This window comes from Panicum hallii, chromosome 2 (assembly GCF_002211085.1).
Source record: "Panicum hallii strain FIL2 chromosome 2, PHallii_v3.1, whole genome shotgun sequence".
NCBI classification, from domain to species: domain Eukaryota; kingdom Viridiplantae; phylum Streptophyta; class Magnoliopsida; order Poales; family Poaceae; genus Panicum; species Panicum hallii.
In genome coordinates, this window is record NC_038043.1 from 41,948,604 (window position 1) to 41,964,335 (window position 15,732).

General features: G+C 44.2%; 3 protein-coding genes across 3 annotated transcripts; 1 reads left to right on the plus strand and 2 right to left on the minus strand.

Annotated features, from left to right (window-relative positions):
* Positions 1 to 370: 370 nt before the first annotated feature.
* Positions 371 to 3,986, plus strand: LOC112883168 (chromatin remodeling protein EBS-like). The gene is made up of 5 exons (XM_025948422.1): positions 371 to 541; positions 637 to 979; positions 1,103 to 1,171; positions 2,451 to 2,589; positions 3,544 to 3,986. The coding sequence occupies exons 1-5, from the start codon at positions 469 to 471 to the stop codon at positions 3,568 to 3,570; spliced, it is 651 nt and encodes a 216-aa protein (XP_025804207.1). The 5' UTR covers positions 371 to 468; the 3' UTR covers positions 3,571 to 3,986.
* A 2,651-nt stretch (positions 3,987 to 6,637) lies between these two features.
* Positions 6,638 to 8,537, minus strand: LOC112882988 (biotin biosynthesis bifunctional protein BioHC-like). The gene is given in 6 exon segments (XM_025948188.1): positions 6,638 to 7,028; positions 7,189 to 7,256; positions 7,485 to 7,571; positions 7,641 to 8,035; positions 8,038 to 8,062; positions 8,182 to 8,537. Coding segments are annotated over 6 exon segments (999 nt in total). The 5' UTR covers positions 8,440 to 8,537; the 3' UTR covers positions 6,638 to 6,862.
* Positions 8,538 to 9,006: 469 nt separating this feature from the next.
* Positions 9,007 to 15,494, minus strand: LOC112883326 (AUGMIN subunit 5). Its single transcript, XM_025948608.1, has 10 exons — positions 14,941 to 15,494; positions 13,571 to 14,116; positions 13,033 to 13,174; positions 12,293 to 12,469; positions 11,616 to 11,825; positions 11,092 to 11,277; positions 10,603 to 10,762; positions 9,937 to 10,141; positions 9,586 to 9,718; positions 9,007 to 9,402 (listed from the first exon to the last, which is right to left on the minus strand). The coding sequence occupies exons 1-10, from the start codon at positions 15,390 to 15,392 to the stop codon at positions 9,250 to 9,252; spliced, it is 2,364 nt and encodes a 787-aa protein (XP_025804393.1). The 5' UTR covers positions 15,393 to 15,494; the 3' UTR covers positions 9,007 to 9,249.
* Positions 15,495 to 15,732: the final 238 nt, after the last annotated feature.

Below are 15,732 nucleotides of genomic sequence, written 5' to 3' on the forward strand. Positions count from 1 at the left end.
GGAAAAAAGCATGCTAGCACGTCCACTCGTCCACAAAAGTCAACCAAATTAATATTCACCGATATTTCAGCGCGGAGAAAGGATGCACGTCAATCAAAACCTTGAAGATCACGACCAAGAGATTAAAAAGAAAAATCTCCATGGATTCACCCTCACAATCCACAGCCAGCGAACATTCTAGCCCCTTGTGGCGTCAACGGCAAAGCCTGCCCATCAAATCAGCCGTCCAAAAACAGCCGACGCAGAACCAGCCAGCCTCCATCGGACGGCGGAGAAAGGCCGTTCGCCACCTGGATTCAAACGCCCCGTCACTCCCACTCACCGAAGGAAATTACCAAGCTGCCCCTAGCCCGCTCCTTCTCCCTCAGCCTCCTGCTCCGTCGGAACGGGCAGCCGCTGCATTCCCCCTCCCTCCCCACCCCCTCCACCCTCGCAGCTAGGGTTTGCTCCCAATCCAACGCCTCCGCCATGGCCAAGACGAAGCAGGGGAAGCGGGACGTCGACGCCTACACCATCAAGGGCACCAACAAGGTGGTCCGAGGTAAGCTCCCGCCCCGGCCGTGTTCGTGATCGCCGCCGTCGCGGTGCACGTGCCTAAGATTCGAGCTCTGACGGGTCTGGCTGCTGCGCGTGAAGTGGGGGACTGCGTGCTGATGCGGCCGGCGGACACGGACAACCCGCCGTACGTGGCGCGGGTGGAGCGGATGGAGTCGGATGGGCGCGGCGGCGTGCGGGTGCGGGTGCGCTGGTACTACCGCCCCGAGGAGGCCAAGGGCGGCCGCCGCCCGTTCCACGGCGCCAAGGAGCTCTTCCTCTCCGACCACTTCGACACGCAGAGCGCGCACACCATCGAGGGCAAGTGCGTCGTCCACTCCTTCAAGAACTACACCAAGCTCGACAACGTCGGGCCTGAGGATTTCTACTGCCGATTCGACTACAAGGCGGGCAGCGGCGCATTCACCCCCGACCGTGTCGCCGTGTACAGTGCTCTTCCCACTCTTATTTTTAACCTTGGGTCATGTGGCCATCAGTTTGTATAGTGTCGCTTTGCTTGCGATGCAATGTGGGATTGCTGATCTTATGGTGTGGTTTGTTTGTTTAGGTATTGCAAGTGTGAGATGCCATACAACCCGGATGACCTCATGGTGCAGTGTGAGGGATGCAAGGACTGGTAAATTCCTGCGTAAAACGCCACCTTTTCCTCAAGGATGCATGTTCCGTGTTTATGTGGTCGTTATATGAGCTGCCTCTGTCCAGATGTTGCACTTTGCTGCTTTGTAGACATATCTCTACTTTGTCATGCAGAATTAATTAGTTATCTTGTCTTCAGTTTCTTATTAACTGCCGGGCAGAGTATAAATCATTTGGATTATCTGATTTTGTCCTGGAAGTAAGACTAAACATTGATTGGAGTACAGCTGATGAATATCTCCGAGGTTTCTTTGAGCCTTATGCTCCTGTATTTGCTTGCTCCCTGTGAAAGATACATGGTAATCACTATTAGCAGATGTTGCTTGCATATCTTTTGTATACATGTATAGTTTCAAGAACAGCAACACATATCAAGGAAAGGGCTGGTTTCTATTATGTAGCATTTTTCTATGTTGTCTGATTTGCTCTGTTTCATCATACATGTTGCGCATTGGTTTTTTCCTGTTTGATGAGACGCTACCCTTCTGTTTGGACCTGATTGTGGTGCACGCCATCCCGCTAGAAACTAATGTAGGATTGGAATTAGAACATAGAAATGAAGATGCCAGGCATTCTTTTTGGGTCTTTGCATGCTCTGGCATTTTTCAATTGTTTTATGTATGTAAATAAGCTCATAATATGTTTGATCTGCGTCATTTGCTTATAAGAATGTTTACACATCATGGTCCTGTCTGCTGTTCTGAATTGGAAGCCTTGGGCTCCTGGCACAAGCAAAGGACTCACTATTTTTTGGACAAAATATGCACATTTTGTTCTATATTACCACAAAATATCTCAGTATCTATCTATTTATATGTTGCATGAAGTTCTGACCTGCATGGTATTATTTAAAAGTACAATTTGTGTGCATGATAAATGCATGGCATGTACTCTACATAAAGACAGAGCAAATTTTATTGTACTTGTTGCTGAAGGATGCTATGCTGGCATAGATACAATGTTTGTCTTCTTCTTTGGCTTTCTGTTGAAAGGTTCCTTGAGACTTTTTTCATTGTGCATAATAGTATCTGTCACCATTTAATTCTGCATTGTGATATATTATTTTCGCCAATCATTATTTTCTCTACATCCTGGTGCTATGGATAGGACTTGTACATGATACCCTGTCTTCTCTATAATTTGTGGGAAATGTTTATGTAACATTTTAACAATGTAATGCTGTTTCTGCTATTTGTATGCTGTAATTGTTCTTCTTTATTTACATTTTTTATTACTCATCCAACTTTTAACTTGTCTAGGTTCCATCCATCCTGTATGGGAATGACCATTGAGCAGGCCAAAAAGATAGATCACTACATGTGCTCGGACTGTGCTAAAGAAAATGGTGCAAAGAGAACCTCAAATTCATACCCAGTTCCACCAAACTCTGATTCTAAGGTCATTCCGTTTTTTTCTCTTTATCAGTTATCACATGACTGCATAGATTGTTTGCTACTTTTCTTTTTGCATGTAGTTTCTTTTTCTATTTTGAGATGATTTTTAGGCTGACCCTGTAAGATCTGCATTTGCATGCAATGTGTTTCCAGAACTGGTGGTTGTTGCCTGTTTTCCTAAATTAGTTGATGCTCAGTGCTTAGTGCTGAGTTGTTGACTACATAATGCTCAATTTTGGTGATGTTTGCTGCCGTTAACCCTTGTAACTATTTGCATGCATAATTTTCATGTGTCTTGCATTGAGCAATACTGCAATACTGCCTCATGATTATTTGATGCAGCATCTGAATTAGTCTTCATTCTGTATGGTTTAATTTGTGTAAGCTGCCCTACTGTAAATTTGTATCTTGTTAACTAATGGATCCTTGTATTCTCAGTAAGTTTGTTTATGCTGCCTCTGTAGAGTATTAGCCGCATTGCTTTCTAGCATCTCACGCATGCTATTCTTCATCATTAATCTTTGATTCAGAATGCTAGTCGTTAAACTTGACTTCCAGTCTTGTCTTCCAATGTCTGAACCATGATCTCCTTGATCGATAGTACCACCTAGTACATTCTGAGCACCTGAAAACATCTCATAGAGATATGGAGCTTGCCATTCGAATTATAATGAGATTACTGCTAATCTGTGACATTCTGGAAAACACAAGCTATGATCACATGACAAATCAGTGGCCTGATCACATGACAAACATTAGCTATGATCACATGACAAACATAAGCTATGCTGTAGTGTTGAGCCCAAAGTAAACAGCGTTTAAACCTCCATTAGTATTTTTCACTCTGCATTTCTTGGTGCATATTAATGTAATAAAACCGGGGCTTGTTTCAACAATCCCTTTTGCATACAAATTAACTAGATTATGTAAGCTTTCTGTTCTGTTCTCTTCACTGCAGATTGAAGCAAAGAGGCGCAAGAGATAAATGCTGTAACAGAAACATCCCTGGCAAGGAAATGCGCTGTTTATGGCGCCAGCTCTTCGTTGCTGGTGCAGATTTAAGCTGTGGAGATGTACAACTGTGAGAGAAGAGCCAGTTCATTTGTAGGACAAAATCGTGTTTGACTTATTGTTCTGCTGTGTATCCTGGGGACGTTTCCTGCAGTTTAGAACATTAGAGTGGTGAGTAGGTTAATTTCCCCGCGGCTGCGCAACGCGCGATCAGCCACATGAGGCGGGGAAAGAATTCGAGAAATGCTAGAATGCTGCTGACTTTGTCGATGTAACCGTATCAGTGTGTGTTTAACATATTCCCCTGCCGGAAACGTTCCCTTGTGTGAATGATGTTGATGATAGCTGACTGTTTCATAATTTAATTAGATGTTGCGAAGAGTTTACAAACTGGTTATCTATGGCTGCTGCTGCATGAAATGTTATCGAGCTTGATGCTTCAAGTTTCCATGTGTAGAACTGTTTGACGACGAGGAAATTATGCTGGAATTTCTAGAGAGAACTTGGAAGAGCATTCCAGATCAGCGTTATGTGTGCTTGTGCAATCCACTACTTTGCTTCCTATGCTTGCAGATTTCTTTTCCTAGCTTGTAACACGTTGCATCAATTTGCAGATCTGGCTGTTCTCGTAGTTGGCTGACAGATTCGTGGATCTTGATTGGAAATGTAATGATGAATCAGGAAGGCATCTTGATGAAGTTGCCGAAACCCTGTGAGCTTTGACGTCGATCAGTGGTGGAGTGGTAAGGCGATGTCTGCGACTCCGATCCGGTGCCAGGCCGGCATGGCACGAAGACATACGAATGTGCTAAGTCCTGGCAACGCAGCACGACAGGCAGCAGGCAAACCTGCATGGTGCTGGTACGTTGGCTAGATGCATCCTGTGGTCTGTGGCGCTACCCTGATCGAGCAAGAACCAATCCACAGGACGGCACCGGAGGCAGCACATGTCGCACTCGACAGCACTGTAGCTACATCGTCCATGATTCATCAGTAGAATCGTGAAGAAACAGCTAGGCTACTGGAGTAAGATGCAAGGGTCAAAGACTCTAGGAGACGAGTCAAGGACCTCTTTTGGTTGGGTACCACACTTTTTTCAAACTCTATGGCACTTATGTGGCAACTGTTTGGTTCATGCCACAGTTTGAGCGTGCTACTGATTTTTCAAATATATATAATCTCACTCATCATGTACTCATTCTTTAGCTAAACATTGACTAAGGTGTGACTAACAAATCATTGCCTCATTGGTCACATCTGGGCAATGTGTTGGCAAGATGTGCTGTAAATTGCCATAGCTAACCAAACATAGGTTTTGATACAGCGGAGAGAGGACCAGCATGGCTTTTTGCAGCAAAGAGAATAATTTTCTTGGAAACGCAACAATTTGACATCCTTGGACCAAATCAGGAGGGGTTATTGGCTTACTCCGACGCTAGCTGGAGAAGGTACTGCCGTCTGCAACTCTGCCGGGCTTCTTAATTTGTTCAAAAAAGAAGTCCCGTTGGGCTTCTTTCGGGCTATCCATGATACGGTGATCAGGCACGGCCCACGGACCATGTTTTGCTGCTATCATGTCTTCACGTAATAATAAATAAAATCACAAGTTTTATATAAATAAAATATATGACAAACGGAGCTAAACTTCTTTTTTTAAGAGGACAATGCCCCACAAGTGTTAGGACTGGGGGTTGGGTTGGGGAGATAGATAGACAGATAGATAGATAGACAGAGAGAGATAGATAGATAGATAGATAGACAGAGAGAGATAGAGAGAGAGAGAATCTCTGCTTTATGGGTGTTACCACGATATATATTTCGATGACAAGGAAAAATCTAAAATAGTTACTCGAATATGATTAAAATTTGAATAACCTTTTAAACTATTTTATGGTTCCATTAACTCCTTCAAACTTTTGGGTCCAATTTATTTCATGTGAGTGAGGTAATGATATATATTCCAAGAAGAAAAAAGTCTAAATTACTCCCTTAAGTATGATTATAGTTCGAATAACAATCTAAACTATTTTTTAATTTAATATACGTGAGTGTGCCATTATATATATTCCAAGATGGAAGATGCATAAATTGTCCCCTCATGTATGACAAAAGTTCGAACAACCTATTAAACCATCTTTTGGTTCAATTTACTCCTACGACTATAGTAATTTTTCCCTTAATAAGATTTGTCCTTTTTATTTCTCCTGAAGTTTTAAGTTAAAATTTTATAGAATTATAGTAGACATCATTACTCATGTAAAAAAATAAATTACAAATTTGTATTATTACATTTATATAATTATATATGTAAGAATAATTTATTATTAGATATCCTAACCTATCAAAATAGTATTTTTAACATATGTTATGATGTCTTGCCTGCTATCACTCTGCAAAATTTTAACTTAAAACTCTACTATGCATGGAGGAAAAAAATTGTTAAAGTTAAGATGGGCCAGTTGATATTGTTATGGGAATAAATTGAAAAAAAATAGTCTAGAGGTTATCTAAACTTTAGCATATATATAAGAGGAGTAATTTGGAACTTTTTTCTTATGAGAATTCTATCCTCGTGCTATCTATGTGTGTCTCATATTGTTATATGCAAATAACTTAACCTCCAGTCACCATTAGCAATTCCTTGTAGAGCTGGGATCACATCTCTTGGAGGGGTGATTGAAACCATGAGGTTAATTGGACTCACTCACCAAAGATTCAACTTCTGACGTGCACGGTGAATGGTCGTGTGGTACCAAGTAATAAATTACTGCGAATTGAGTATAACTCAGCTGGTAAGGTTTCTTGTTGTGGAATTTACTCATCCAAGTTTAAATCCTCGACATGTCACGAGTGCGCGTATTTTTCTAAATTGATTCTAGAATTTAACAAGTACTACTTTTAGTGGTAAGCGATGTGATGTGCTCATTGACAGAAAGACGTCTGTGGTGTCTTAGAGACTCTCTCAAATGTGCTCAAAGGAGTAACGTTGCAGATCTATATTCATAGAGGTGAGTATGCGAACATATTTGTAAGTGCCTACATCCATACAATATTTTACAGAAGTACCAAACTACCAACAGCTACCATATTACTCAAATCATTTTTTTGAAACGAAATATTACTCAAATCATAACATCGTTTATCAAGCAAACAAATTAAGCACGTTCATATCAGGGGTACCACATAGCATGGGCGCCATCCCTAACCGCCAGCTGATCCATTAATAAATGGATGCGCGTTCTTTGCCCTGACGAATTAAAAGCACGCTAGAGACCCGCCTTGGACGCCGCCATCGCCGTTGTCGTCGTACGCGGCTGCTGCTGCAGCAACAGGAACTCCCTGAGGCAGCGGTTGAAGGCGCGGGGCCGCTCCAGCATGACCAGATGCCCCGCCTCTCTGACGCTCCGCAGCGCCGCCCTCTCGCCCAGCTGCCTGCATGTACGTTTCGCATTTATGCACCGACACGAACGTACCGTTAGTGTTCAACTACTACGCGTGCCTGCCTGCCTGGGTTGTGTTTCGGCACGTGCGGTGAATCATTTCGTGCCGACAGGTAAGTATGTGTGAAAGCTTGCTGGCCATGTGCACTCACTCTTTGAGCTTGCTCGCGAGCTCCACGGTGAAGATGCTGTCGTTCTCGCCCCATAGCAAAAGTATGTCCTGCATGCGATTTCAAAACATCAATTTGAAGTCCAGGAGCTTCGTAAGAACAATCCAATGCAGTTGGTCTTACGACGCGAGGGAACGAATCGACATAAAGTACTCTCCTAAGTCCTAACCATGTGAATGTAGGTCAAATTAGCACGCCAAATTTTCAAATCTGAAGCCAATTCATGCACTCACGCTCTGTATCTTGCAGTGGATCGAGAGTCGTCTCTGCATACGTACCTGCCGAAAAGAAGGTGCAGCTGCGTCTTCGTCGCTGATCACCATGCCCTCCAGCAGTTCCGCCCTCTCCTTGCGGTTAAACATCATCTGCACAACTTGTGCCCTCAAAAAAGAGAAAAACTTGTGCAATTTTTGGAAACATTTCTTGAGATGTACCAGCTCGAGGTAGTCCTTGAGGACGAAATCAGGGAACCACCACTTCCTGTGGGTGCCCGCGGCGAAGAGCGACCTGAGCCCGGCGACGTCGCCAGGGAGGAGCAGCTCGGCGAACGACGCGGCGCCGAGCCTCCGCAGCATGCGCTCGCTGGTGGAGCAGGTCATGTCCGCCAGGGAGCCCGTGACGACGACCGACGCGACCAGGCCCGGGTGCGCCTCCGCCATCCGGAACGCCACGAAGCCGCCGTAGCTGAACCCGACCACCGCGCACCGCCCCACGCCGAGCCTCCGCAGCGCCGCCGCCACGCAGTCCGCCTGGAACGCCGGGGACCGGCCGCCCCCGCCGCCCGCCGGCAACGCCGAGCCGCCGAAGAAGAGCAGGTCCGGGACGTAACGTCGTAGTGCTTGGCGAGGGCACCGACCTAGAGCAGTGTGCACGGAGCATGCCGTTCATCAGATACAGACCAGCACAGCACTGCACAGTCAGTGAAGAACAATGCAGCTTAAGGAGAGATCGATTGGTCAAGGCTATGTGTACAACCTGGAGCACCCACGTGAGGATGCCGTCGCCCGCGAAGCCGTGGAGGAGAACGACGGCGAGCCTGCTGCTGTCTCGCTTCGCTTCCTCCTTCCTCCTCTCCGCCGCCGGCTCGGGGCAGGCTGGCAGCGTGTCCTTGGGCACCCAGAAGTTCATTACCGTGCCGGCATCGTCGACGTCGACGGCGCATGGCTGCAGCCCTGCCTTCTTCGCCAGGCGGTGCACCAGCTGCTGCTTGGCTACTTGCACCCAGTTCACCATCCTCACCAGCTCGTAACTTCACACCGGCTCCGTGCTTTGGAATCGCTTTCTGATCCGATGCTTCGTGAACGCACTTGTTCCTCGATGCCCATACTCATTTATGCACCACCTGATGCCCATACTCATTTATGCACCGATCTTATACCCATTAAAGCTATTTTGGGCTGTGCCGTCAGATCTAGGCATCTAGCAGTATATACTCATTTTATATGAAAATATGATAGTTTTATCCCAAGTAAAATACTGACCAAATTTATAATGTATTTTTCCTATGAACTTAGTCAAAGTTAAAGGAGTTTGACTAAACAAAACTAAAACAGCCTACATTTTAGATCGGATAGAGTACATCTCCGGTGTAAATGTGAAACCAGTAAACGCGTGTTTCTGAGAGAAATGCCCAGATTCCGCGGTGCCAACTAAATTCTTCACCCTGTGCTCCGAGATCCTGATATTGGAGAGCACGAACTTTTTAGATGCCTTCTTATGGCTATCTGGATGCACGTCTAATAAAACAATTCCCAACTAGCATGAGCTGATTGAGTGATCACAAGTGAGGCGCGACGCTGGACAACGAAGCCAGGAGCAGAGCAAATCAGCAATTAGCCACACCACAAGAGGGCAACTTGAACACATGAAGACATACAAAAAGCACATGTAATAAGCTAATTACAAGCCAAACCCCAAAAAGAAGAAGCGTATAAACTACAGTGGCACATAGCTATCAAGCAGATATCAGATATCTTGGAGTCAAACCAAACCGATCACGGAGCCCCCAAAGGATCAGGCCAGCAGGAGTCGCAGCTGCTTGCCTCAGTCGTCGCCTACCGATGACATGGCAAGCGTCCGTCTGGAGATCTCCATGTGCAGTTGCTTCACGAGGTTGATCCAGGCACCAACGCTCTGTCCGTCTATTGTTACCCAATCCACGATTGTCGCTGCTGGCTGCTCGTACCACTCATCTACCTGGAAGTTACAAAAGCATGGCCACATGAGCTCACATTGTATGGCAGTATGTTTCACAGGACAGACAGGTTTGTGATGGCAAGACGGCAACAGATCTAGGCAACAGACAAGTTGACACGATGATCTAGTGAACAAACAAGTCCATAATCGCAGAGATATAAGTGGAAGCCAGTATTCACTAACCAGGCCCCTAACGCGCTGGCAATCTTCAAAACACCTTCGAGCTTCTTGAACTGCATTTCTCAGTTCCGGCAGCCATCTTTCGCTCACCACCTTTTCTTGTTCACCGGCTAATTTAAGGCAATAGTTGGCCACTCTAAACCAAGAAATGGCATATCAGTATGTGTTCTTTGAAATGTGCAGCTAGCTGGAAAATACATTAACTTGAGATAGAATAAGATAGAATAAAGCATTCTGACCAAAATAAAGAGAGTAAAAAATGCGATAGAGAAGATATCTCCTTTTCATTGAATCAGTTCCTGACTGGATTCAATAAATAGCTCCTGTTAACAGAGTGAACAAAATATGATGTACCTTTCATATTCTTGCTGAGCACGATGTGCACGGTTCAGCAAAACACGGTCATTCTCAACAAGATTTCTCCGTGTGTGCACCAAGTTGATAGCTTTTGATAAATCTTCTAATATACTAGCTTCAGACCCACAAGGTTTCAGGCAGAACTCCAGTGAATTTAATACTGAAGCCAAGCCAGAATCTGTGCCTTCAGTACCTGGTGAAACTATTAATCATGATACAAGAACTATTTCAGTACACAGTTGATAAATCAAGTCACATGTGCAGTAAGCAGTTGATCATTTGTTGCAACTTGCAAGCCAGTAAGTCATAGGAACAGAAAATATCAAAACATCCTTTAGTTGCTGTGAACAATAGCAACACAAGGATGGATACATTTTTCATTTCTTGCGTGTCATCATTATAATAAAACAGTTACATGTGATTTCATTTGAGTACGCATTTTACCTTATGACATTCAATAATCAATGATAACACATCCATGCCTAATGATAACACATCCTTGCTGCCTTATATATATTTATTTAGTTTTTCTCTTTCTTTTCCCTTTTTGTTGTGGTTCATGTTAGTTCAACTCTAGCCTACACCAACTTGCTTGGGACTAAGAGGTTTTCTTGTTGCTGTTGAACTAAAAACATACAATGACACCAGTGGCACTGAACATACCGGAATTATACTGAAGGGCAGCAGAGATGCGGCATATAGATGGCACAGCAGATGGATCTCTGGCACCAGCTCTTGCAGTTAACAAAGCTGCATGTTTTTCCGCAGCTGCAAGTGCTTCAGCTCCGGTCACACCGCTAGAACCCACAGCCTCCAAAAGGGCCTGCAATATAGAAACATCAGCAAAATAATGACTCGAGTTAACTGTGATAATGGAATTTATAACAATGGCTGACAGTAAGGGAGATGCACAGAGGTAGAGATGGAAGCTTTTATCTTTACTGAATGCTGAACATGATTCAACAGTGATAACAGCAGCAAAACAAAGACAATATATGGAGAACTGCAGACTATCAACCATAGTTGTAGTGGCTCATGCTTATCCAGTTCTTTCATGTAAAAGCTGATATAAATGAGAACTGATATAGGAACATAGCAGACAGATTTTATTTTGTAAAGAAGCAATCAATTTAAACATGTAGCGTTACCAACCTGAGGAGTTGCTGGCAATCTGCACAAGCTATTATCCAAGCTCTGGCCAAATGCAGCCAATTCTCGCTCTATGAGGTCTCTTGAGTTCGTAGACATGTCTACCACAGCATTGCACGCAGGAATAATCGTACTTGACGCATATCCTCTAGCTGATAATGGTTGTTGCTCCCAAAATGCTGATGCATCCTATATCAGCAAGATTCCATGTCAACACAGAAATTGACTAACTGTATTTGATGATCGTATACTGACAGTAAGACCAAGCCCATGGGTCCCCACCACCACTGACATATTTATGCATAGTTCCTACAACTTATAAACTGCAAACCACTATAATCACAAACCACATATCAACCTCTTAGTAGGAATAAGCAAATATTAGGTTGAAGCTCATCACAACGCTATATTCAATGTTATCTGTACTGGGAAGAATAAGCAACAGTGATTGACTTCAATTCCTAAGTTCAAGCCCATACTAAACAAATTCTTGAAACGATAGAGAAAGCCACAAGATTGCAACTAACCATATTGGCCCGTTGAAGAGCACTGTAAATGCATTCCAGCTCTGATCGACGAGCGTCAAATTCTTCGATTTTCTTCCACTTCTTCTTTAGTGAATCTTCTGCTTCCTTCCATTCAGCACATAACTTATACAGACGTTGTACCTCAGATGTAAGTGTACTCAAGCTTGCCTTTAGCCCCGCAACTTCTCTTTCCTTGGCCCAAACGTCCAGCTAAAATGAGGTGGACTATGTTATCAGGAAAAGAGTATTGATTATCCAAAGGTTTCTTTATTGATTTTGATATGCTAAAACTGGGAAAGAAGACCGAAGAATTCAGGAGCTTAGAAGCAGCAAGCACATGCAGCTCTAGACAGAAGTTTTGCCACTGCCATGAACAACTTTATGTAATTGCTTTGGTGCATACATTTAGCTACAGATAGTTATGTTCTATACAAGCAAGGTGTTTAAAATGAACTTGCATTATTACGCTGCTCAAGGCAATAAATTGGTTTTTTTCCTGTTACCTGATAGCACAAACTGCTAAACGCTGAAACTGGAACGACAAATTATATATCTCAGACAATGTGTGCAGAAGTTACTCTTGTTCCTACCTAAACATAGGCATTATAAATACCATTTAGTTTGTTAAGGAGCACCAAAATTGACTTCATTGTAGGCCCAACTTCCAAAAAACGTACCTCTAAATGCCTACTGTTGGTCACATTCTGTGAGGTATTCCCAGTAGGCAGCTTCTTACTTCCTGCCATGTCAATGGTGCCATGCAGGCGTTGCAATAGCTTCTGACTTAGAGCTTTAGCTTCTGCAGCTTTGTTCAAAGCATCTTCTGTTGCTAAAAATTGCTGGACATGTTCTTTCTGAAAGGCAAAATGTGATTAATAAGATGACTTCAGTCTTCAGCATCATCTGCTAATTGAGGTTATGTACAAAAGGCACAATGCAATATCTTAGTGGTTTAGTGCACCAAGTGGACAAAGAAGAGCTAGATGAATTACAAATTCATTTTTTTTGTGTAAGAGGTAGGCAAACACCATAACACTACAGGTTTCTATTATGTTTTCTCCTTCAAGGAATTAATTGTTCAATTCATTATTCTAAAGCAACAGCTACTAACATTTCAATAACTTTATTTTAAGAAAGTGAATTTGGTATCAGGAACGTTGAATGTTTAGATAAATTAAAATAAAGCAGGCCAAATAATATTAGTTCTACGAGATATTTTGAGACTTCTGATTTCGGAGATAAAATAGATGCCACGAAACAATATAGAAACGTAAATGTGATTATTTCATCCATAAAAAGAAGTGTGGAATCAGAAGAGAACAGTAAAGGTAGAGGGTAAACAATAAGCCTTGTGCTAATAGGACATCAAAACACCTCATAAGAATCAGAACAAAAAGAACACCTCACAAGCAACTACCTGTCTTTCTAGTAGCTGATCATATGTTCCTCGAGTTGACAACTGAGATCCAGTCTTCCCATTGCCATACACCTGATACGGTAAGGGTGAGCTCGCATCAGTTGAAGCAGCATCAATAACCTGCTCATTTTCATATTTATACCTAGGAAAAGAATGTGTATCTGGTTAACATCTAACCCAGAAAAATATAAGCATATGTAGCAACTCAATTCAGAACACATATTGACTACTAAAAATGAACAGACAATATGTGACCTTTCCAATTAGAAGTTTCATGTTAATATTAATACCATAGTCCACTTCCCACCAAAATAAATGGCACGAATATAAAAAGTAAATAACTTCCCAACCAAAACTTAACCCAGGTATATAATACAATCTCCGATTTCACTCATGAGCGCATAACTAGAGCATCAAGAGTTAGAATACTCCAGAATCAGCACTATGCGTCACAAAAGTAAGATTACACAGAACTCCTTTTCATGTCTATTCTTTAGATACAGCAAGAAAAAACAAAGATAAATGAGGCATGTAATACCTCAGCAGTTCTGCATCAGCGCGTATGTCGATCTTGTCTGTTTCTCTATGTATAAGTGTTTTCATGCGTGATGTGTAGGTGATGATTGACTGCAGAAGCAAGGTTGGATTCTTTAGGGAATCCAACACGACAGCTTTAACATCTGTTGGTATGTCACCATCCAAGTCAATGCCCAGTTTTGCCACATCTAATTGGCAGCTTGAATTAATGCCACTCCCTTCAAATGCTGGGAATGAACTCCGAATCGTTTCAATCATATCTGCAGCAAGAGTTTCACATGCCTTCCGAATGCTCCTTTCACCTGCAGTTTCTACAAGATCCTCTGGCAACCTATTGCTTTTGATAGTCGATGAGTAAAGGTTTTCTCTATCACTCTGCAATTGCATATCCTCAACAGCACCTGCAGCTCCAGAGACACCTATACTTGACCTTCGCACGTCCCTTGCTTGGTTAACGAACTGATGTAGCCGGCGCTGGTATTCAGCAAATATTTTGCATGCTTCGTCACATTGCTGTTCATATGCCTCGAGCATAACTTGCTTGTGCCTATTTTTTTATAACCAAAAAAAGACCTGTCATTTATCCTAGATCTGCTACAGTGCAACATCACCACTTGCCACGATTTATGATGAATAAATGAAACTGATAAGCATGAATGGAGAAACGCAAATTTAGTATCGCTATCATTTTTTAATGCATTAATGCTGATCATAGAACGTCTCTACCACAAAAGTTGATGCCAACTGCCTGTGTGCCAGAATTGAAATGTCAAAAAAAAAATTGCATGCTAAGAGATAGGTACTATTTTTCAGGCATTCCTGTCAGCAGGCTTACTACCATGAATGTCTTGACCTGTTAATGCAACAAGCATAAAAGAAATATTAATTTAGCCACTAAACCCTCAAATAGATTGCCATCAGATGTTGGTATGTGCACAAATGCTGATTTTCAGATTTAGACAATTGGTAGGAATATAAACGTAGTGTATTTTTCCTAATGAAAGAACATCTAATGACATCTAGGCTGGTGATAAAATGAGCAGATCATGTAGAGTGGAAGTTTGCTATGCGCCAGTCTTCTGGATTTCATCTCTGTGAAAACTCCTTTGTTCATAGCAAAGTCTATTCCTATCAAACTACAATTAGGAACGAAATTGTCAGCTTTAAAGCAATCACACCAGTACATTGAGCAGCCTGCACCATGGCTATTTGTGGAACAGTTACAGTCAGGAGGTCATTCATCTTTTGTGCCATTTCTATCAGAACTACAGAAGATTTAGCAAGCTTGTAAAACTGAACACTAGCATCAATGTGATCGCCTACAGCTAGTCACACGCTCGAACCCAGTAATTCCGCTTTGAATTTAGGTACCTGGCATTGGAACGCTCGCCGAGGACGCGCTTGCGCTCGGCCTCCTCCCTGGCGACCTCCGCGATGCGCGCGCGGAGCTCCTTGCGCTGCCGCCTCACGACCCCGCGCAGCCGCTCGGCCTCCTCGGCGGCGAGGTCCCGCTCCCTCGCCTCGGCCTCCCTGGCCGCGGCGTCGCCGGCCCCCGCCCCCATGGCCCCGCCCTCCCGCGCCCGCCGGGCCGCGACGCCATGGACGAGGATGTTGCGGCGAGCGGTGGCGACGGTCCGCTCGGAGCGGACGCGGCGGAGGAGGAAAGACCAGACGGGGATCATGTTGCCCCGGCAGATCTTGCGGAGCTGCTCCGGGGCCGGCGGGGCCGAGGGGTACCCCATCTCGTCCTGCAGCCACTCGATGATGGCGTCCGGGGAGACGCCGCCGGGGCCGCTGCCCCCGGAGACGGAGGACGCGGGCATCGCTCGCTGCCGGCGGGGGCAAACCCTAGGCAGGCGGCGCTCGATCTGGTGAAATGCGGAGAGGGGATTGAGGTAGGGTGGGTAGTGTGGAGGGAGGGAGTGGGAATGGTTTTTGAAACTTTTTTTTCTGGGCTTGCTTTGGATCTGTCCGCTTGGACAGGACGGCGCAACGGAACGGGATGACGGAACGGCGTCGGAGAAGGCCGGCTGTTTGGTTGTCGGGGACGGCCGCGGACGGCGGCTTTGCGGGTGAGAGCCCCGTGTGGCCGTGTCAGTGTTGCTGCGGGTGGAGCCTGTGGAAGAAATGTTCCATAACACTTCATACTGCATCATCCATCGG